This window comes from Zingiber officinale, chromosome 7A, assembly GCF_018446385.1.
Source record: "Zingiber officinale cultivar Zhangliang chromosome 7A, Zo_v1.1, whole genome shotgun sequence".
NCBI lineage: Eukaryota > Viridiplantae > Streptophyta > Magnoliopsida > Zingiberales > Zingiberaceae > Zingiber > Zingiber officinale.
The window spans coordinates 58,231,460-58,256,191 of NC_055998.1; the positions used below are offsets into that span (position 1 = coordinate 58,231,460).

At 36.7% G+C, this 24,732-nt stretch overlaps 1 protein-coding gene across 5 annotated transcripts in view; it reads right to left on the reverse strand.

The window, feature by feature from the left end:
- LOC122001426 overlaps positions 1–16,974 on the reverse strand; it is a 29,886-nt gene extending 12,912 nt beyond the window's left edge. Inside the window, exons 1-5 of one of the 5 annotated variants that reach the window (XM_042556156.1) lie at positions 16,636–16,974; positions 16,487–16,557; positions 8,523–8,660; positions 4,205–4,547; positions 3,694–3,879 (exon numbers count right to left, since the gene is read on the reverse strand). In XM_042556156.1, the coding sequence (XP_042412090.1) occupies positions 3,694–3,879; positions 4,205–4,528 (510 nt within the window). In that variant the 5' untranslated portion in view covers positions 4,529–4,547; positions 8,523–8,660; positions 16,487–16,557; positions 16,636–16,974. Of the gene's footprint in view, positions 1–3,681; positions 3,880–4,204; positions 4,548–8,522; positions 8,666–8,765; positions 9,359–16,486; positions 16,558–16,635 lie in introns of those variants that run through there. The other 4 variants (XM_042556152.1, XM_042556154.1, XM_042556153.1 and 1 more) reach the window with 4 other exon arrangements.
- Positions 16,975–24,732: the final 7,758 nt, after the last annotated feature.

Here is a 24,732-nt window from a genome sequence, read left to right on the forward strand (position 1 = left end):
AAACTATGACAAATACACACATCAAACGAGGAAAACCAAAAAATACTTGGTTAGTAACAATAAAACAAGATAAAGTTTATTTACGTATAAATGATTATATAGTAGGGGATAGAGCCGCGTAAAAAGATCCATAGAGCCGACCTCACCTAGTGGGATAAGGCTTGGCTGTTGTTGTGTAGTTACCCTTGCATTTGCGAGTAAATGAATTGTTATATGCTTGTAGAGAAATTGAGCATGCTCATAGGTACTTGCTAGGTAGGACTCGCAATTTCAAGTTATATCTCCTAACCTATCACATAAAGATGTACAACGAAGACAGAATTATCTCATGTTCTTTTCTTTGCGATTGAAAGAGGATGTAGACGATGAAGAAATAAGATTTTGTTGTGGATCAGCAAAGGATAAAAATGTTCAATTTAGGGGAAGAAAATATCGTATTGCCTGTTTTATTGATAAGAAATACATACATAGTGCTTCTAGGACTAAGTAATAAAACACTAAAAATATCTAATGTGGGACTATATCCACTACAATAAAACTATTAGCCTAATAACTTTTAACACTTTTCTCAAGATGAGTATATATGCATCTCTGGCTTTTACGTAAAATAGTAATTGCAGACTAAGACATGAACTTGGTGAAATGAAAATACATGTAGGAAAATAAAGATTTGAAGGAACATTTGTTTCTTAACAGATCAACAAATCAACAAAGAGAATAAAAAAAAAGTGAAGAAGTGAAGAGAGATCTCAAGAATAAATCTCGCCAGTGCACTTCTCTTTGAAGTGGTGCATACAAGTAGCACATAATAAACTGAATAAAGAGGGAAGAGGCTGGAGTATTGTTAAGACATGTACTATCTTTCCTCCAAGATTGTCAAATTTTTTTGGCTGGAGTATAGAAGTGAAGTCGTGGTAAGGGCAACATATGGCTAAGAGCATGACAAACAAAGAATTAAACTTTGAACAAGAGATAGAGGAGGCAAACTATGTAGCTGGTGCTAGAGGAAAGACACAAGGCCCACTAGGTGGGCACCTGCATGAAACTAGTTTGCTCTTCTGAAATCAATAAGAGGTGGGCATTACGAGTGAAATTTAAATGAAGGGGTTGGAAAAGGGGAAGGGTTATGAGGCACTCGAAATCAAGAGCGATGACTGACAAGCTCACACTAACGGAAAACGTAACAGACAAATATCTGGCAACAAACATTGTTTGCAGGGTAGGAGAAAAATCAGGCGCAATGACGAAGGGTTATACCTTGAGATATTGAGGGAGAGGTTGCCATGTTGACTGTCAATGTCAAACAATTAGTGATGGTACAGCAGGGCATTTTGGTAGAGGCACAAAAATGATGGTAGGGTAGGATGATGATGAGACACAAAAAGGAGCCTCTGCTTAGAGACACTAGGGGGGTCCGTTAAAGTAGCGGATCTACCTTTTTTAAAACAGAAATGAACGCTGTGAGAGCAGAGATTGCACAATAACCGCAAAGAATGGCTGTGGTCTTGTTTACTTTGACTGCCAAATAGCTGGAAAGGTAATTTGCAGGGGAGATTGCTTGTTGTTGCAGTGTGGTAACGAGGCAAAAGGGAATTTATGGGAGAGCAGAATTATATAGACACATCCTCACAATGTGGCAGTTGGAGAACAGTCATCAAAGGGAGAACCTCTTGTTGCAGCAGCTTCAATGACATCAACTAACAGTCTTAAGTGGATGGAACATGAACAAATTGGGTGTGGTTGGAGGAAAAAGACTAGAACCCTAAGATTTGATCTGCTCCAGTACCAAGTTAAGAATAAAAATAACAATCAATAAAAAATTGAAAAAACTTATATCCATATACAAGACTTAACATAATCCCAAATAATTAAAATTACATCCATACATAGTAGGACTCTAACCTAATTCCTAATGATTAAACTACCTACACGAGATTAAATTAAATATCAACTATATACTAAAAGCAATCCAAGTTCATGGCTCACCTAATATCTACAATATTTGTAGGGTTCAGATGAACATGTCTATATAATCTCAAGTGGTTTACTCCTTTTAGAGCTCAAGTACAAAAGAAAATTGTTTCATCCTCTATTGTGAGTTACATAGCCAAACTCCATGGCAAGTGCCAATGCAATTCCACTCCTCCTTCCAAATATCTAAGATTTGCAGGTGTAGCAAACGCACATTTTCAGACCGGGAAGGCTTTTCGAGATGAGTTTTATGAATAGGATTTATATCGAATCTGATCAAGGTTCATCTACTACTTGACAATACAGTTTTCTAGAAATATAAAAAATGAAAAGGTAGGTCATACAAGCTTTAAAATTTCAAGGCGTGTCGGAGTTTCGGTTTATAACTGGAATAATACAGTTTCATAACACACCATGATGAGGTGATTTTAGTAGCTTTTTAAATATAAAATATAATATTTGATTATTATGGTTGTAGATGATTATTATAGATGCTTACTATTGAGCTAAATTTCATATTATTTCATGAAATATTTAATGCTTATTGAGTAAAAATGGATTAAACATAACACAATCAAGTAAGTTTACATTGAATTTAATTTGGATTTATTATAAAAAATTTAAAATTAAATTAAATTTAAATATATGATAATTTAATTCATTATTAATATTATATTTTGTTTGGTTACAAATTATATTATATTAAATTATTGCTTTCTTCATCTTTTATGAGACTTTTTCTTTACCTGGTGGACACATGAAGGAAACCATAGACAGATAAAGAAAAAAAATTAACAAAGGGAAAGCAATTTTTTGTGGAAACAAAAATAAAATAATACAGAAAATGGAAAAAAAAAAACTGAAAATTTTAAAAAGATGTTGATAACATCATGTTATCATCCATCGCTGTGACATTGCAACGGCATCTACAACCCACCGTGATGTCGCAACGGCCTCACGATCGACCTGTGTGACTCGCTGCAAGGTCACAGCGGCCTTTGCAACCTGTACGACCTACCACGAGGTCACAGTGGCCTCTGCAATCTCATAGCTTCAAGCCCGGTGTTGTGCATATTGATGAGCAAAACTATAAATTCCACCCATGACGACCGGCATGGATCAACATCTTATACCATGGATCATAGATCTTTAAATGTTAGTCCACATAAGGAACAGCTAGCTAAGGCTCCATTAATGCAAGAGTACAAACTCATCAAAAAAAAATTACATTAGTACCCTCAACAAATTACATGATTATGTTAGAAGCCTAATTTTTCAAATTCTTCTTAATTAATTAGTGTGTCAAAAGGCGATTTGCTCACCCTAGCGCCCTTGCCAATCCATTCCTAGGCTAACACAGAAGAGATAAATCACGAGTGGGTACTAGCCAATAGTGCAGTGGCCAAGGTATGGGAGAAGGCATGCTCGGACACGCCGAGTTTCGACTCCAAGACCTAATGTGGTAACACCCCATGCCTCAGCCACCGTACCATCCCGAGGGGCCAGAGTCTTCTTAATTAGTGCAACCATGGAAGGTAGAGATAGTCATAGAAATAAAGGCATAGGGACATTAGGTTGCATGCAATTTTATATATCACAAGCAATAAGTCAGGATGTTAATCCGAAGCATCAGATAGACGAAAGAGAAATCAGTTGCAAGCAGAGGACAGTATCAATAATGATTAAATATAAGATATAATTCTAAAGTACCTTTTTAACAACCTGAGAATTGAAATTGAGAGTGTTAGAGAAACTTTCACATTTGTCAGGAGAAGAAGACGACTTTCTCTTCTTACTACCAAGAAGCTCACTGGTCTCTTTAATGAAGAAAGTTGAATTACATGGCAACTGCTCTTTCGCCTGCAGATCTGATGAGATTTGGAGAGTTGCTAGGATATGGCGAAATATCTGCAACCAGTTTCCGAATGGGTAATAGGGGTTATAGATATCTTTTAAAACCTTGTTGAGTTCTTATCAAGAACAGCAAAAAAAAAAAACAAGGACTTTTAGAACAAATTGGTTATTATAAATGCATCAGTAGGCATGACATGAAACTTGGAAATAAATGTATATAATAAGAATACAATCACAAGGATCAAAGTTGAGGTTATCATTTGAAGAGATTGGTTCTGAAACACTACTTGTATATCCAAACCTATCATGAAAATTTTCTAGATTTTACAAGGAAAACAATGTCATAGTAGCAGAATGAAGAAGTTTAATGGAAATGCACCTCATCTGCTTCCTGATTAAGACAAACCACAGTCTGGTGTAGTATTGCCTTCAATGTCTCTTTCTTATATTCTGAAAGCTCTTCACCAATTACTCTGGCAAAGAACGATATGGGAGGATGATAACTTTTATCAGTCTCACAATTCTTTGGAGTAATAACTGTTTCAGCCTCTCCTGTTTGGTATCCTAAAAGTGGATCCAAATCTGACTCGAAAGGAGGTGAAACATGACCACCATTTTGAGGAAACAGCTCCAAGAAATGGTGCTTGTAATAACCATGAAAATCAGGTTCAAGTTCATTCTTGATAGAAGAACTTCCAGACATCCTAAAGATGATAGCTACCCTGTGATAACAACAGACGTTTTCTAACACATATATAAAGGATAAGAAACTATAAAAGCGAGCAAAATCTACATTATGCAAGTAAAACATTATGTGTTTCTCAAAGTTGTGCCAATACCTAAACCCATGCTACAAACATGAAGTATGCTTACATTGCTAGACTTTCCAAAACCAGAGGTTGTACCAAACGTTTACTTTAAAACATACAGATTGAAGCATATTCCAATATGGACTATTTGAGCTCTACTTTTAACTGTAAATCTACATCAGGAGTCATGTGATGGAAGAAGATTCATAGGCAGCAAAGAAGTTATGTTCTTTTGCTGAGGTCGACTGCACCATGGCCCACTATGGTTGTGGAATTATATAAATAATCACCCTATGATATTGCATTGGATTCTACAAGTATCTGATCTGGGTATCAAACGTCATAAGTCCATTTAAGGGTTACCTGGAGAAATGACTACATTTTAGAGGATATAGGTATGTGTTTGAAAATGACATTTCATTCCTTGCAAATAAAACAAACAATTGGAGTTGTAGATAGGTTCTCGAAAATTGTGCATTTTATTCCTCTCAATAAAATAAATGATTTTATTAACCAACTTGTTTTTTAGGAGATTGTTAGACTGCATTACCTTGTAGTGCAGTTAGTTATTTTTTAAAAACTCGATGGTTTGGAGCCTAACTTATGTTGTCATCTGCATTCCACCAGATTGATGGACAAATATGAGGTTGTCAAACATAGTTGGAAACAAGGTTCTAAAATTCGCTAGGCGCTAGTCGGGCGGCGGACCAGCGCCTAGCGCCTAGCGCCTAGGCCGCCTAGGCGGGGACTAGGCGGCGCTAGGCGGATTCCTCGGTATTCCTTGTTTCATGTGGACTGTGGATAATGTCATATACAAATCTAAATGTTGTTTTAAATAATTTCATAGCAATGGAGATCTAACTATGTATGCTAAAAAAATTTTATTTTTTAAATCTGAATATCTGATAAATGATAATATTTATTATAATTTTTAAATCTGTTAATATATAAATTAATATTTAATATTATTTATTAAAAAAGTTAAATATATTATTTATATATTAAAATCTGATTAGTGATTATATAAATATTAAATAATAAATTATAAAATTAATAATGGAATTTTATATATTTAAATTTGTTTTATATCAATTAATAAAATTTATTAAAAAAATAAATTTTAAATATATTTAAATTTTAAAGGAATTGTTTGAATTTATTAAATTAAAAACAAAAAACAAAAAACGCCGTCTCGCGACGCAACACTGTCGCGAGACTCGCGACTCGCGCGACAGCGCGGACGCCACCGGCTGCCACCGGTGCCTCGCGGGAGGCCTCCGGCGCCGCCGGAAGCTCCGCCGGACGTGTCCGGCGAAGTCTGCCGTTGCTTCCAGCGGCGCCGGAAGCGTCGCGGAAAGCTTCCAGCGCCGCTGGAAGCATCACGCGATGCTGTCGGACGCGTCCTAAGACGCGTCCGGCGGCTGCGGACGCGTCCGGCGTCGCCGGAGACGTGCCGCGACGATGACTAGGGCCGACGAGGCCCGCCGAGGCCCGCCGAGGGCCGCCGCACAGCGACTAGGCGGCGCCTAGGCGGCCGCCTAGCCCGCGTTTTAGAACACTGGTTGGAAATATTCTTAGGCGTCAAGTGGTGGATATGAAATTAGAAAAATAGAATTATATTTTACCAATTGCTAAATTTGCTTATGATGATCCATACATAGCTAGCGGCTTAATGCATCCCTCCTCATATATCCCTGCTTGGGACTGGCATGATGGAGTATTCTCCATGGGTAGAGTTTTAGTTTAGTAGTAACAAATGTAATAAGACAATTGTTAAGATATAGGAGATGACAAATTAGTTGTAACTAAAAGTTTTAAATATGAGGATTGTTTTTGTAAAAGGACAGAGGGGTTGGCAGCGATGATTTATATAAGAAACAAGCAGGATCGTTGAAATAGAGAAGGACATTAATGTTTTTTATTTGATCGCAAAGTACTTTTAAAGTTTAAAGGAAAGCTCTAAAATAATGATAAAAAAGAGATGTCGAGTGTTAACACAAATAATACTCAACACGAGAGACATTGTCTTAATGCCAAGTAGTATCATAATTTATCGAAACAATTCTTCAACAAGAACGGTACAAGATTTTAAATCATTGGCAGCAAAAAGTGAAACTATCACCTCGACAATCCCTCCAAGGTACCCCCTTATCTAGAAGGGAGGTAAATCATAGAGGCTTCGTCCAACAACAGTAGCGCATGCAAGGAGGGGTTGAGGCAACCAATAGGACATTCCACACCTAATGGGAATCAACCCCAGTCCTATAGGTACCGACAACCTTGCATGAACCTAACATAACCACTTGTTAAGGCCAAAAGATTTCACATATCTTTACAACGATATGATATTCTCCACTTTGGACCTAAGCCTTATTAATTTATTTTTGAGTTCTACCCAGAAGGTCTCATACCAATGAAAATATCTTTCATCGTTTAAACTCATGATTTTTTCATATATTTCCAAAGTGAGACTTTGATTGTATTCCCAACAATCCTCTCTTCAAATGAAAGACTATTATTATTCTCATGGTCCGACCTCCTCTCAAGCATCCGATCACTCTTGACCTGCTTCAGACCTCTTCGTAAGTATCTAGTCACTTTTGACCTGTTTCGAGCCTCCCCTCAACTCCGTTCAAGGCCACCCAGCATCCAGTCTAGACCACGGCTCTGATACCATATTGTCACGCCCCATAAAAGCTAGGCTTGCTGCGACACTAGATTCGCTCTCCACCAACTGTAACAACTGTCAAAGCAAAATATAGAGAAAAACTTACTAAACTACATGAATACCTCTAAAGTCACTCTACTGATGTTATAGCACTAACCTAGAGGTCAAAGAAAAAGGAGACTAAGCACAAAGTGCAAAGTGGAGATAAGATGTGTATGAAAATATACATGATTTACAAATTATATCTCCATATCATTCGTCTTTAACACATTATGTATAAATGTAAATATAAAGGTGAGCAACTTGCAACCCACCAAAAAAAGATACATCGTATATGAGAGTGAACAACCTGCAATCCACTCTTAACGAAATACATCATATGTATGCATCGTATAGATAGGGTGAACGACCCGCAACTCCGGGTCAAAGTTCAAGACTACAAATAATCATGCAACTCTTAAAAGATAAAGGTAAAACTCTAAACTATATGTAGTCTCGTAGCTCCTTTAAAGGGGGAAGTTGAAGCTCTAAACTATAAGTTATAACACAACTCTTTGTGTACGAGTCAACTACTCTATACTACAAGTAATCATGCAAAATATGAGAGAGCAAAACCGAAGCTCAAGACTACAAGGAATCACACGACTATTAGAGAGTGGAGTTGAAACCCAAATTACAAGTAGTCACACTGCTCTTTTAGAGGACGGAGCCGAAGTTCTAAACCTCTAGTATTACATTCATCATTCTCTTAATTTAGCATAAGGTTGACACAACCCCTTTTAAATCGTAGAGTTGAAACTCTACGGTTAAAGTAGTTCGTTTATAGTTTTCTTAACTTAGAACAGATAACACGCAACTCATTTCAAAACGTCAAATATAAATCATATAACAATTACTTTATTTATTTGGATATCTAATTACATCTTAAACTTTCTCTCAAATTTTTAGAATAATTCATATTCTATTAAAATATTACTATTGATACACATGTTCTTTAAATCTCTATTTTAATTATGTCAAACAAATTTTAAAAAGAACAATAAGGGATGAGTAACAATAAGATCAAATAAGGACCAGCAATGTGAAAGCATATATTGATCAACAAGAGAAGAAATAAGATCATATAAAGAATTCATTTTCAAATGCTTTAGAATTAAATCTATTTTAACAGAATTCATCGTGCACAAGGTATGAAAGTGAAACAAGCAAGAAAACTCCACCTTGAATAAAGAAATTCCACCGTATGTTATATTATGTGCCTTGAGGCTCCATGGTCACTTCTAACTCATATTTCCAATCCACCTCCTTGGGAATCATAAGTCCCAAACATTGTAAACTCAAGCACTGGGCTATAGTTGCTGTCCTAAATAAAGGTCCATTAGAAACTCCTCAATCACAATTTAATTATATTAATCACTAAGTGATACAATAGAAACCTTTAGTAGCAAGCAAAGAAACCTTACCGTGAAAAGGTCAATCAATTCCTATTTAGTGCTAGGTGGGGCGGCACAACATCGCTGGTAGCAAGCAACAACAATGCTAACAATGGCTAGCTAGCATGGTAAATGATACTTCCAACATGGGCGTCGATTGATTCTGGCATGGGCAATGGCTGCTTCTAACATGCCATGGAGATTGTGACAGTATGAAGCTGCCTATGAAGGTGATAACAACCACAATAGCAAATGTCGAAAGTAGTGGCTTTATGGGGCTAAGATGACGACAACATTGCAGAGTAGTGTTGCGAAGCAATAGCATAGCACGGACGATGGTGGTGTCGTGAAGCTATGGCAGCGGTGGCGTTGCAAGGCTATGGTGGTGCAAGGCGGCAACAACAAGAGGTTGTGGCCGCTAGAGAGTTTTTTTTGTTGAATGAGGAAATTTAGGGTTTAGGGAAAATAAAAATGTCGGCTTGTTAAGGCAAAAGAAGGTCACGGGAGGAGAAAGGGGCAAAAAAAAGTCGAAGATTTACTTTTTAACCATACTTTTGCAAAAAGATTCAAGAAATTTAAAATGTTGTAATCGCACCCTTTATTATTTTTATTATTATTTTAGCATATATAACATCCTACCCTCCTAAAAAGAAATTTGGTCCTCCAAATTTTTTTCAGTTCACTTAAAGGGAAAAGTGAGAAAATCATTCTCGTATGTCTTCGTCATGCTTCTAAGTAGTCTCTCAATAAGTATAACGCTACCACGCTACTTTCACTAGACGCACCCTCTTCTTTCGAAGTTGGTGCTCTTTGTGCTCCAAGATATGGAGTGGATGTTCCTCATAAGTAGTGTCAGTATAGAGAGGTGTCGTCAAACTCTCTAGCACATGCAACGGATCAAAAACATATCTCCGCAACATCATACACAAACCACATTATGAACTCTTGTTAGTGAAAGTGGCATGAATCCTCCTATGTCATTAAACTTGATCTCCTACTATATTCTCATCTATATTTAAATAAATATTATCCTAATTTATAGTTGCTTACTAAGTTTTCTTTGATCTCTCTTCCTCAATTGATGTGTGTATTTATCATCGTCTCATATCGCCTAATTGGAGTATCTATTAGATGCCTAAGAATGTGTTCATATCATTTTAAATGTCTCTCAAAGTTTTTTCTCAATAAGTACAACCTAACTTTCTGTCTAATATTCTCGGTTTTTATCCTATTATCCATCGAAATTAGGTTTTTGAAAACCTTACCTAATGACTGCGGTGGCGGGCGACAGCGGCGACGAGCAACAGCTGCGAAGTGAAGAGGCGGGTGGAAGGAGGCGGAAGGGGAAGGAAACAAAGTTTTTTTTTTTAAACCTGCGTGTTTGACCCGCCATAAAAGGCCACCTCCGACAAAAGCGGGGCGGGTGAGGTTTGCCTCCCGCCTAGGGTTTAGGCGGCCGCTTGCAACGTCATTCAAAACACTGCTCGGATATTCGTACATCCATCTTAACATCCTTATCTATGAGACTCTCATTTTTTGTTCGTGTACTCACTTCATAGTCTAACATTCGACTTCATATAATATAGCAGGTCTAACTCGTTATTTTATATAAAGATAAAAATTCATAACATTATCATAGATAATGGCATAGATAGGAAAATGTTTAGTCAATTCTAACATGATGATAGGAAAATTTCATATTAACAACAAACTGAAGATCCTATAAAGATGAATTCCATTATTGGAGAAGAGACCCTGCTAGATGGATTTCGAGAGATGAGAGATTTTTTCTCCTTCATAGCATGCTTCATTAAAGGTGGAGATAACTTTTCTATATTTGGAAAGGGAGGCTCTTTGATAGTCTTAATATATTCAAGTCACACCATAAACCTACACCATGGGAGGAATTTATAGATGATCTTTTTACCCCTTTCATCCCATATGATAATGTGTATGACAATGTAGATGAGGAGTTATCCAAAAATTAGCAAATTATAAAAATGTCGGCTCTTTAAGGCAAAAGAAGAGGTCACGGAGGAGAAAGGGGCAAAAAAAAAAAAGTCAAAGATTTACTTTTTAATCATACTTTTGCAAAAAAATTCAAGAAATTTAAAATGTTGTAATCGCACCCTTTATTATTTTTATTATTATTTTAACAGATATAACATCCTACCCTCCTAAAAAGAAATTTGGTCCTCCAAATTTTTTTCAGTTCACTTAAAGGGAAAAGTGAGAAAATCATTCTCGTATGTCTTCGTCATGCTTCTAAGTAGTCTCTCGATAAGTATAACGTTATCACGCTACTTTCACTAGACGCACCCTCTTCTTTCGAAGTTGGTGCTCTTTGTGCTCCAAGATATGGAGTGGATGTTCCTCATAAGTAGTGTCGGGATAGAGAGGTGTCGTCAAACTCTCTAGCACATGCAACGGATCAAAAACATATCTCTGCAACATCATACACAAACCACATTATGAACTCTTGTTAGTGAAAATGGCATGAATCCTCCTATGTCATTAAACTTGATCTTCTACTATATTCTCATCTATATTTAAATAAATATTATCTTAATTTATAGTTGCTTACTAAGTTTTCTTTGATCTCTCTTCCTCAATTGATGTGTGTATTTGTCATCGTCTCATATCACCTAATTGGAGTATCTATTAGATGCCTAAGTATGTGTCCATATCATTTTAAATGTGTCTTAAAGTTTTTTCTCAATAGGTACAACCTGACTTTCTGTCTAATATTCTCGTTTTTTATCCTATATATCCATCGAAATTAGATTTTTGAAAACCTTACCTAATAATTGCAATGGTGGGCGACAATGGCGACAGGCAACCGCAGGTCGACGGAGGCGGAAGGGGAAGGAAACAAAAGTTTTTTTTTAACCTACGCATTTGACCCGCCATAAAAGGCCAACTCCAACAAAAGCATGGCGGGTGAGGTTTTGCCTCTGCCTAGGGCTTAGGCGGCCTCTTGCAATGCCATTTAGAACACTGCTTGTATGTTCGTACATCCATCTTAACATCCTTATCTATGAGACTCATTTTTTGTTCGTGTACTCACTTCATAGTCTAATATTCAGCTCCATATAACATAGCAGGTATAACTCGTTATTTTATATAAAAAAGGGCAGTCTGGTGCACGAAGCTCCCGCCATGCGGGGTCTCGGGGAAGGATCCATTGTACACAGCCTTACCCTGTTTTTTTACAAGAGGTTGTTTCTAAGATTCGAACCCGTGACCTTTTCGTCACAAAGCAACAACTTTACCATTGCGCCAAGGCTCCCCTTTATAACTCGTTATTTTATATAAAGATAAAAATTCATAACATTATCAAGGACAATGGCATAGATAGGAAAATGTTTAGTCAATTCTAACACGATGATAGGAAAATTTCATATAACAAAAAACTGGAGATCCTATAAAGATGAATTCCCTTATTGGAGAAGAGACCCTGCTAGATGGATTTCGAGAGATGAGAGATTTTTTCTCCTTCATAGCATGCCAAATGATTCGAAGGTGGAGATAACTTTTCTATATTTGGAAAGAGAGGCTCTTTGATAGTCTTAATATATTCAAGTCACACCATAGACCTCCATCATGGGAGAAATTTATAGATGGTCTTTTCACCCCTTTCATCCCTCAAGAGTATGATAATGCATATGACAATGTAGATGAGGAGTTATCCAAAAATTAGCAAATTATAAAACTGTCGGCTCTTTAAGGCAAAAGAAGAGGTCACAAGAGGAGAAAGGGGAAAAAAAAAAGTTAAAGATTTACTTTTTAATCATACTTTTGCAAAAAAGGTTCAAGAAATTTAAAATGTTGTAATCGCACTCTTTATTATTTTTATTATTATTTTAACAAATATAACATCCTACCCTCCTAAAAAGAAATTTGGTCCTCCAAATTTTTTTCAGTTCATTTAAAGGGAAAAGTGAGAAAATCATTCTCGTATGTCTTCGTCATGTTTCTAAGTAGTCTCTCGATAAGTATGATGTTGCCACGCTACTTTCACTAGACGCACCCTCTTCTTTCGAAGTTGGTGTTCTTTGTGCTCCAAGATATGGAGTGGATGTTCCTCGTAAGTAGTGTCTAGATAGAGAGGTGTCGTCAAACTCTCTAGCACATGCAACAGATCGATAACATATCTCCGCAACATCGACACACGAAACACATTACGAACTCTTGTTAGTGAAAGTGGCATGAATCCTCCTACGCCATTAAGTTTGATCTCCTACTATATTCTCATCTATATTTAAATAAATATTATTCTAATTTATAGTTACTTACAAAGTTTTCCTTGCTCTCTCTTCCTCAATTGATGTGTATATCTGTCATCGCCTCATATCGCCTAATTGGAGTATCTATTAGATGCCAAGTATGTGTCCATATCATTTTAAATGTCTCTCAAAGTTTTCTCTCAATAGGTGCAACCTGACTTTCTCTCTAATATTCTCATTTTTTTATCCTATCTATCCATCAAAATTAGGTTTTTTAAAACCTTAGCTAATGACTGCAGTGGCGGGTGACAACGGCGACGGGCAGCAGCTGCGAAGTGACGAGGCAGGTGGAAGGAGGCGAAAGGGGAAGGAAACGAAAATTTTTTTTTAACCTACGTGTTTGACCCGCCATAAAAGGCCACCTCCGACAAAAGCGAGACGAGTGAGGTCTGCCTCCTACCGAGGCGCTGCCTAGGGTTTAGGCGGCCGCTTGCAATGCCATTTAGAACACTGCTCGTATGTTCGCACATCCATTTTAACATCCTTGTCTATGAGACTCTCATTTTTTGTTCGGGTATTCACTTCATAGTCTAACATTCTGCTTCATATAACATAGCAGATCTAACTCGTTATTTTATATAAAGATAAAAATTCATAACATTATCATGGATAATGTCATAGATAGGAAAATGTTTAGTCAATTCTAACACGATGATAGGAAAATTTCATATAACAACAAACTGGAGATCCTATAGAGATGAATTCCCTTATTGGAGAAGAAGAAGAGACCCTGTTAGATAGGTTTTGAGAGATGAGAGATTTTTTCTCCTTCATAGCATGCCAAATGATTCAAAGGTGGAGATAACTTTTCTATATTTGGAAAGGGAGGCAATTTGATAGTCTTGGTACATTCAAGTCACACCATAAACCTACATCATTGGAGGAATTTATACACGGTCATCATCTCATATGATAATGCATATGACAATGTAGATGAGGAGTTATCCAAAAATTAGCAAATTATGACAAAAATAGCAAAATACCACTCTTTAAGCAAATCGTGATTAGTCAGAGTGAAAATTGTTGAACATTTTTATTTAAAGACTTCAACCTAAATCTAAAAAGAGATTAAGATGTACTATCCTAGCATTGTAAAAGTTGCATTATCTTTTATACGATTACAAGAAGAGAAGACTAATAAGGAAGCACGGAGAAATAACAAGTAACATTAAAGTCATCAATGTATGAAAAAGAGAAATATTGGTGGTTGAACCAATAGAAAACTCAATGGAAGAATATGATCTCCATAAAGGTGAAATATAAGAAAGTGTCGATGAAGTACAAGATGACACAATGGCAATATAGTTCATGCCTTAGAAAGGTTACAAATTCCACAAACAAAAAAGGTAAAAGGATTCACTAACAACAAAAAGACAATTATAAAAGTGATTCATACAAAGACATAAACATTGATAGTGATAAGAAGAATTCATCTAGGGTTATCTAGGTCTATAAACAAGCCAAGTTGAGTCAAGCTTTGTGGTGTTCAAGTTTGTTTGATAAGGTAATCAAGTCAAGCCTAAAATGAACCAAGTTTTTAAATAATTATTCAAGCTTGGCTTGGTTTCTTCTTTATAAGCTTAAGTTTGGTTCAAGTTTGGCTTGAGTTTGGTTCGTTTAGATGTTATCAAGCTCTCAATTTAAGTTTATTTGATTGTTTGAAATTTTTATATATTAAGTTTGTTAGGTTGGTTATTGAGTTTGATAATACAAACTTATTTGTTCGTTTTGAAATTTTTTTTGTTTATTTAGCATGTTGATAAGAATTTTATTGATAAACATGATTCACATTTATGAACATTGTTCACGAACGCTATTCACGAACATTACCGAGCTGAACACATATGTGTTCATGTTTATTTGTTTAATTTAAAGAGTTATTCGAGCTTATTCATTTAATTGATCGTGTGTATGGAACGAGCATAAACATGCTCTTACCAAGCCAAGCAATAAGCTTGTTCATAAACGTTCGGTTCATTTACTACCCTTAATTCATCTACCACAATCATCGCGATCCAATAATTAAAATCACTTCATCTACAATACTCTCTACTTCATTCAAGAGAGCAAAACAATGATACCTTATCATTATCGACGACATCAGATATGACATCGAGTATTCTTTTATCGTAACTCGAAGATGACTAAACGCAAGACTAAGTGAAGTAAAAGAAAATATTGGCATGCTCATAAACATTCAAAAAACTAACACAATACCGCTTATCATCAAAGGAATTTTTCAAATTTAAGAAAGAATCATAGTTATTTAAAGCATAAAGCACCCAAAAGCGCACAGGTGTTATAGGGTTTGAGGCGCTAGGCGTAAAGTGAGACGCACACCTTAACGAAGTAAGGCATTTTGGAGATAAATTTATACAATTCAAATATATATAAGAAATTCTGTGTGCATATTTCGCTAACAAAATTATAATCAAGAAACTATTAAACAATAGTGTAAATATAAAATTCACTAACATTCAAATATTAAAATAGTTTATCTTGATAATCAAACTCAAATTTCAAATTAAAGAAAAAACAACTTCAAATATTGAAGAGCCACGCAAAGAGAATTTAGTTTGCAAGGGAGATTGATATTCATTTTCTAGGGCTCATGCAAGAAAAATATGTCGCATGTATGCAATCTAATTAAAGGTTTATGTTCATTTTCTAGGGGAGAGGAAGAGTCATGCTAGAAAAAAGTGTCGCATGCATACAACCTAATTAATTTAAAGGGTACTTAAAAGTCTAGGTTGGGCTTTAAAAAAAAAAAATCACTTCAATAAGACAAGGGCAATCATGCCTTAACCTCTCAAAAGGCACGTGCTTAAGCACGCTTCTTTCAAGTATTGTGCCTGGGTCACTAGTCACTACTCAAGCGTAAATGGCGCACCTGACTACGCCTTGCGCCTAGGCACGCGCTTTTCACAATTATGGAAAGAATCTTAAAAGCTTATTTGTCTTTATCACAAAGAGATCTCAATTGGTCCACAATAAGAAGATATTTTATGAAAATCATCAAAAGAAAAAGAAAGAGAGAGAGAAAGAGAGAGAGAGATCAGCATAAGGACAAGATTGTTTTTGAAGAAAAACAGGATGATAAGATTGTCAAATAGACATATTCAAATATCCACTTCAAGATATTATCCTATTCTAGAATAGGTCAATAGGTTTATTATTAATTTTCTCTTTTAAATCATTTAAAATAGGTCATTAGATTTATTATTTTTTTTCCTTTTTAAAAAATTAGAAATTAGATTTATTAGTAATTTTATATTGACAATATTCCTCCCTAAATTGATCATTATTGGAGGTTAATTCCTCGAAGTGATCTTCCATCCCCTTCTTTCATCCTTTTCTCTGATTTCCTAGCAGAGTAGGTCGTGAGTTTATATGATTGTTGTTGTTGTTTGTTGTTATGTGTTACTTATCAATTATGGCTGATACCAAACATGGATAGGAACCCACCTCAAGCATCCGAGTTGATGGTGTCGTGTTGCTGCTAATTCAACTCCCAATGGAATACTCCGAGGTTCAACCTATGCATACAACAATTAATCATTAGAAGTCCCTTGAACAACAAACACCACTAGCCTAAATCCAAAAAGAATGCTAACTCAATCGTAGAAGAGTCCTCGGCGGCGCTTGCTCTGATTGAACTCGAGGTCGAGAAGAGGGGAAGTGATGTTGCTAGACTGGAGAGTGATGTAACCTCTTGCAGAATGACATGTGGACTGCTCCAGATGAAAGGAGATGAGTCTCGCGAAAGCGAAGGCTCTGACGGTACGGTGCTGCTCGCGATCTTAAATACGGATTTCAGGCTTTCAGCGCGGAGAAGAGAAAAAGCAGGGTGTGAGTAGGCTTCTGTGTCCGTCGGAGACGGAGGAGGTGACGGCCGGAATAGGACTAAGCGCAAGAGGTCGCAAGAAAGGGAAGGGTTTTTATTTACTTGGAACTATACTAAAAATATAATCTGTCTTTCTCCTTTATTTATTTGGAACTATGTTTGATAGGATGTAATCTGTCTTGTAATATAATCAAGATTATATTACAAAATTAATTATTTTATTTAATTTAATTTTAAATTTGAGAATACCTAAAATTTCATCCCTCTCAACTTTATCTCTTTATCTCTTCTCTTTCTCTTCTTAATGAGTGCAAGATCTTTCCTTTCTTACCTATGCCTTATTTCCTTTCTTCTGTTTTTTTAAATTAAATTAAACTTTAATAAATACTCCTTTAAATTTATTTATTGTTAATTTAATATTTTTAAATTATAATTTAAAATATAAAAGGAATTAATAAAAAATTGATATATAATTATGAAAGAATAAAAAAATTAAATTAAATTAATAATGAAAATTGATTTTATTAATAAAATGGAATAAAAAATATTTTAGTGTTAATTTTTAAAAATTAGCATCGAAATTTAAATATCAACATCATAGCTTAACACACTAGTATTGCTATAATACTAATTTTTAAAAATCAATATCACAGTAATACTTAAATCAGCACCATAATTTAAACATAAACACAAGTATTGTTGTGATGTTAATTTTTTTTAAATAATAAAAATATATATATTTAGACTCCGAAGCACTCAAAAATTCACAAGAGTTAGAATAGATTCAATCAAAGTTTTTTAGGTCCATTAATAAGTTTTAATCAAAATTCATTAATGAACTTATGGAATTTAGATTTTTAAAAAATTGACATGTAATGGAAGAAAGTAGTGCAATAAATATATTTATGATGTTCATATCTAGTTCTGACATCCCTGTGATAAATTATGTATATGTGTCAATTATTTAAAGTTATAAACTTTGAAAACCTTTTGATCACTATTGTTAATAACTTCAAGCTAATATCTCTAGGCACATATAGACTCTGGGATACTTTAGAAATCTATAGCACTTGAAATAGATCCAATTATAGTGTTGATGCAATCGACCTATAAGGTTTTGATGTTTGTTTGATAATATGTTTAATAGAGCTTGGTTAAGGTTAAAATAATCAATTAAGAAGTCTAGTGTAAAATACAGTACTCAAATAATAACAAAATAATAAGGTTTAATGGACGAATAACCCTAACGGAATTTTTAGGAATTTTTAAAAATTTTCTAGAAATTCTTGGAGATCGTATGATGTATTTTGCAAGGATACATTTATGGGCTTGGGAAAAAACATGTTTGGAATACCAACAAAGAGGGAGTTGATTGAGAAACTAACCTTAGATTTAATTAAAAATACTTAAGTTTAACGTTTCATTTTACCTTTTATTTTTCTTTCTTCTTCTTCCTTACCTATGCCCTAAACTTCTCCATGCTGAAGCCTTCCTCTTCCCCGATCCATCTCCTCCGCGATTTCTCTCGATCCCTCTCTTTTTCACGATTTGTCACCGCCCTCTCCTTAGATTCCGATCGTCGCCTCCCTGACGTCGTCGTCGTTCGACCACCATCAGCTTAGTCTCCATATCTGCCAATCTCAGGGAGCACCGAGCACCCGAGCCCCTATTCGGTCGTGCCCTAGCTCCAGATTTCCGTTGCCATCGCATAGTCGGTCATGGGATAGCAAGGCTTGGAAGGGTACCAGATGACCGGGGGAGAGTCGATCCATCATCGGCAGCTGATCCTCTTCCACCTCTGGCCACATGAGTGCAAGAAATGATGACCCAGCGCTGCTCCCCTTTCTTTCTCCCGATCACCTAGATCACTACTAGTTTCTGTTTTCCAGCGTATCGTTGCTTTCTCGATTTCACCATTGCGATCGTGATCGGAGAGGCTTCCCGCCAATGAGGTCTTGATTTTCTCTCCACTGGATTCTGTTTCTGTTTCCCAATTCCAGTATGAATCTCCAGGCCAGAATCTCCCAAACTGCCTTGTACCAATCTGGCCAAAAGTGGAGGATCGATTGGGGGGTAAGTTATCGGTTTAAAGTTTATACATTAGTAACTAGATCTAATGCTTAACTGTGGATGTATTGATTTTGTTTTAGGGTATTTGTTTTGGAGACCCACAGCCTCACCTCGCTACGATCATATTTCCATCAGCAAACACATCTTGAGCTGTGGATCACCAACTCATCATCCGGGTTTAGGTGAGTTTCGAAGATAATTTCATGTCTACATTTGATGTGATTAGCGTGATGTGGATTGGATTGATTAATAGTTATGAGTGGATGAAGTTTGTGATCAATTGTAGTTTGTTATTTAGAGATTGGTTGAATTTAGTAGTGAAAGCATGATTAATAGTAGGGTTGTTTATGGATTAAATTGAAGTATATGAAGGAAGAGTTTAGATCGGTTTAGATTAGTTGATAGTTGATATATTGATTATAGATCTTTGGTTTGTCTCGTATCTTGTATTTGTAGGATTCGAGTTGGATGCGATCTTTTGGATTTATTGAAGATGGTTGACACGATCTACGTATAAAGGCGGGTACTTCTTGCTTTATCTCTTTAGTACATTGATCTTAGTGCATGAGCTATATTTTTGGATAGTTCCTGTATTTATCTTGACTCCACTCGTATTTTTCCTATGCTTGATACTTATCCACTCAATCTTTGAGAAACTCATTTCTATATCTATACAGTCTCTTGTTGCTGTCTATATGATATTTGGCAGATACCAGACACCTGATACTAGATATTAGATATTGGATATATATAGATACCAGATATCATGCTTACTTGCTTTAACTGCTATTTATTCATGTTTCTTATTGAGCATGCTGACTTCATATAGCATACCTAATTTTTGTTTATATATATGATGATTGCTGCATTTTACGCATCATGTCATTGCATGCATGCCGACGACCATGTCTCCCTTGTGGTTGAGAGAGTCATTGGCCAGGGTCACACGCTCGGCCACTCATGGGTAGTGGTAGCTGGAACGTGCTGCTTGTCTTGTCGTGCTCCCACTCCCTTACTCATGGGTAGTGATAGCTAGAGTTACGAGCAGCAGGGACTCCTGTCGTAGACGTAGCTAGTTAGCTACTATGCAATTGTCCCCTCGGCCACTCGAGAGTAGTGGTAGCTGGAGTGGTGTATAGTTTGTCACTAACCCGGCCTCTCAACCATACAGGGGTCATGGTGCAGAGGGGTGGGTGGGAGTGACCATCCGTGCATGCGCTGTTATTATTATACTTGCTGATGTTGTTGCTTACTTATGCTGTTATTGCTTATTTATGTTGTCGATGCTTACTTATGTTGATATGTTTACATAGGCTGAGATATATACCTGTGGTATGTGTTTAGACACTGACTTACTTATGGTTAACATGTATATACCTCACATGATACCTATGTAGTTATGAGCTGTACTGTAGTAGGTCTTTGCTACACCTGACCTTCTATTACTAGCCTAGGATATGGTTTTAGGTATGGACCCTTATTATAATATCACTGTATTATCTGTTATTTCTTCTTACGAGACTGTATACTTTTGTATCTCTAGTTCTTTACTATACTCATGCACTATCTTTCTATTATCCGCTGAGTCTTAGTACTCACCACCCGTAAATTGGTTTATTTCACCAGGTAGCAAGTAAAAGACTTTTGGAGTCGCTTGGAGAATTTGTCCGCCAGTCCCACGTCACATCTGAGGAAGATTTTCTGGTTTTGGTTTCCTTTGCTATTTATGTTTTGGTTTTGTGATCTTTGTATTGTAATAATTCGATGTTGACTTGGAGTTTTGTCTTGTGATATCTTGTATTGGTTTGGTAATATTATGTCTATTGGATCGTAGACGTTTGATAGAGGGGGGGTGAATATCGATTAAAAAAAACTATCGAGAATACGCAGCGGAATAAGTAAAGCGAAAAGGAAATGACACAAGTAATTTTTTACTTGGTTTGGAGCCTGTGTCGACTCCTACTCCAAGGCCCGCACACAAGGGTGCTTTCGATGGGTAATCACTAATAATTTGAAATTTAGATTACAAAACAAGTACAGGAATTATTAGAAAATGAAAGAATCGACAATAAAAAATAATTACAAACTAACTAGCAATTTATCAGAGAGCTTTCACAGTGTCACAGGAGCGCAGAAGAGCAGATCGTGAGTTGTTGTAGGAGCTCAGCCTTTGACCCTCCTTATATAGGTGGCTCGGGGCACCTAGAACCTTCAGGGCACCTCGATCATGATGTAACCGACCCAACCAGGAGGCTCCACGTGGTGGTGACGCGAATGATGATAGAATTTGCCTCTAGGCGCCCGAACCTTTGGGCGCCTGGGTACCTCCCGGGTGCCCAGACCCAAGTTTTCCAGCAGACTCCTTCCTGCAAGACAAAGTTTTAGTCCGAGACAATTATACCCTGCAATACAGATTGTTAGCACAGTTTTATAGATAAGAAAGATAGTAATTAGATTCCATCTCTCTGAGACCGGAATCTAGTCAAGATCTCGACTTAGAGTTTCGAGATGGTTCTAAGTCGGATCGGCGCCTAAGTTCCCTTCCTGAGAACGCGTCCTCACAGTCACTCCCCTCTAGTGACTTACCTCCACTTACATGTCAGACGTCCGGTCAGCCCTTCGACCCGTCTGGTCTTCGTGTCAGCTATCCGGTCAGTCCGTCGACCTAGCTGGACTTCGTGCCAAACGTTCGGTCAGCCTGTTGACCCATTTGGACTTCGTGCCAGCTATCCGGTCGGCTCGTCGTCCTAGCTGGGCTTCGTGCCAAACATTCGGTCAGCCCGTCGACCTATCTGGACTTCTCTTGCACACTCGATCAGAGTGTTAGATCAACAACAAGACTAACTTAACCTATTTTGTCATTCATCAAAACCTGGGTTCAACCGTTAGTGCTAACCGCACCAACAATCACTTCATTTTTGATGGAATGACAACTTGGTTAAGTTAGTGTAAAATGCAAGTTAAAATAAGCATTAACAAGTTTTTAAGTTAGTTTTTAATTTCAATTTTTTTTAGCTAACTTAATCACCTAACCCTCCCCCTTTGGCATTCATCAAAAATAAGCATTGATCTAAAATACAAAATCTTTGCAAAAGGAATGTAAATATAAATCAGATCGACTCAAGGGAGTTAAATTAAATAGTTTTACTCTAAAAAGTATCTCTTAACCTTTTAAAAAAAAAATAGCTTTCAAAACCAAATTTTTATAACCAAATGGTTAAGTTAGAAAGGTAATATATTTATTAAAGAAAAAAATTAATCAAATTTTCAAAACCTTTAAAACATAAGTTTTATAAGAGTAAAATTTTCAAAATAATTTTGTAGATTGAACTATTTTGAAGGAAAACTTAGTTTGTAAAAAGTTTTCAAAATCCAACTAAGTAAAATCAGGTTTTGAAAAAGAAACAATTTTTAAAAATTTTTTTTTAACAACTGACTTTGTAAAGTTTTAGCTTTCAAATCAAATTTTCAATATTAAGTGAACTCTATTTGCACTTCCAACTTTCAAACACTAAGTAAAAAGTAATATTTAAATTTTTAATTTCTAAAAACTTAGTTCATAAAATTTTTAAAAATTTTTAACTAAGGTAGATCCAATTTTCAAGTTTAATTTTTAAAACCAGAAAGACTTTTGAGATTAAAAGAATGAACTAAGTTAGTTTCAAAATATTTTTAAGAAAACTTTTAATTTTTTTTTTAATTTCTCCCCCTGAACCTGATATGCAAAATCTGTCTAACCAGTTAGCTACTTACTGACTATTCAGAGGATAGCAGTGTAACGACCCGACCCTCTTGGCCCAGTTAGCAGATGATCTCACTTGGTTACCAGGATTCATAAACTCTAATACTTAAGTCTGGAGGTTTAGAGTTCGAATCCTGGGGGAGGCAAAAATCCACTGCCAGGGGTGGAAAGTCCTAGTGAGTAACGGCACGGCCAAGGGTCATCGGTCGACGACATGAGAGGTCGCCAAATGGGCCGACGACATAAGGGCCGACGGTCGACGACCCGAGGGTCGCCAAATGAGTCGCCAAATGGGCCAAGAGGGTCGGGTCGTTACAATAAAAAGGCTCTAATACTTAAGCCTGGAGGTTTAGAGTTTGAATCCTGGGGGAGGCAAAAATCCACTGTCAGGGGTGGAAAGTCCTAGTGAGTAACGGCACGGCCAAGGGTCGTCGGTCGATGACATGAGAGATCGCCAAATGGGCCGACGACATAAGGGTCGATGGTCGACGACCCGAGGGTCGCCAAATGGGCCAAGAGGGTCGGGTCATTACATCCCAGATGCCACACAGGTGATTGAGCCATAGCCGGTACAAGTCCGCGAAGACCTCAGCTATGACAGTCGGCCTATTCAGATAATAGACCGAGCAGTTAAGAAATTACGGAACAAGGAAGTATCATTAGTTAAAGTCATTTGGTAAAGTCACACAGCAGAAGAGGCAACTTGGGAGACAGAAGCCAGTATGAGACAAAAGTACCCAGAGTTATTCTAAGTTCGAGGACAAACTTTTTATAAGGTATGGGGGATTGTAACGCCCAAAAATTTCCAAATAAATTATTAGAAATATTCTACTATTTTTCTGGAATTTTAGGATATTTTTATAGAATTTTTAGAGTAGCGGAAGTAGCAAAAATAAATAGAAATGTAGAATAGCCTAAGCGGGAATTGAACCCGCAACCTACGGACCCAGTGTCTTATAGAGAACTCTAGTAACCAGAAGGCCCCAGCAGGGGTGTGCTGAAAGAAGAGGGAAGCAATTATATTTAAGTTTAAGTTGGCAGAATAAACCACTTAATATAAATAGGAAAATTATTAAGTGGAGAATTGTTTTTAACGCAATTTTCTCTCCTCAAACCCTTAAACGCCGCCCCCTCTCCCTTCTCTCCTTCTCTCGGCGCACCAAGCCAAAGAGGCTATGGTTCCGTCCCAAGGGCTATAGGAGCACTTTCCAGCGACAACTCCGGTACGAGGACGCTCCCCTCCGTGAGAAGAACACGTAGACGTAGGAGGATCGTCGAGAAGATCGTCCTTCCGGAAAACCTAGCGATCAGATCGTAAGGAAAACTAGCGCAGGATGTAAGAAACCCCTCACCTGCAGTATAAGTAGCTATTCGTGTGTTTTATGCATTAGTTTAGTCGTATGCAGATTTTCAGTACGTAGGGTGTGTTCTAGTGCACATCAAGTGTTTGATAAAATGTTTAGCTTAGTAAAATGCTACAGTAGGCATTTTAATAGTTCAGTAAATGCAGTAGAAGCATTTAAAATAGCATATTTAGTCTTGCTTCAGCTTATATGGGACTATGGCCCAATAGGTGGGCTCCCACAGTCGCCTCTAGGTTCAGATAACCTAGCTCTAGGTTCAGATAACCTAGAAATAGCAAGATAAGATAATTCAGTTATAAAACAGTATTTTACTTTTATCAGTGGCACTATACTGAACTTCAATTATCCTTGGGTTGGGCTCCCATAGTCGTCCCTAGGTTTAGATAACCTAGTAAACCCTACTAGATTTGGGACTAGCTACCTCAGTCTAGTTAGGGATGCGCGCATAGCAAGTACAGTTGTCGGACTCATCAACAGCATGATTAGTATTTTCATTTATTTATGATAAATAGTTTTTTTTTCAAAGCTTCACAATTTAGTTATGTGATTACAGTTCAGAATTTGTATCAGCTTAGCATTAGTTTAGTTAGCTATTGTATCAGTCTAGTTCTATCTTGTTGATACTAGAAGATATTGCCATGATCAACTTTTGATTTCTATGTGTTGTATGATAGTATGTCATGCCATGCTC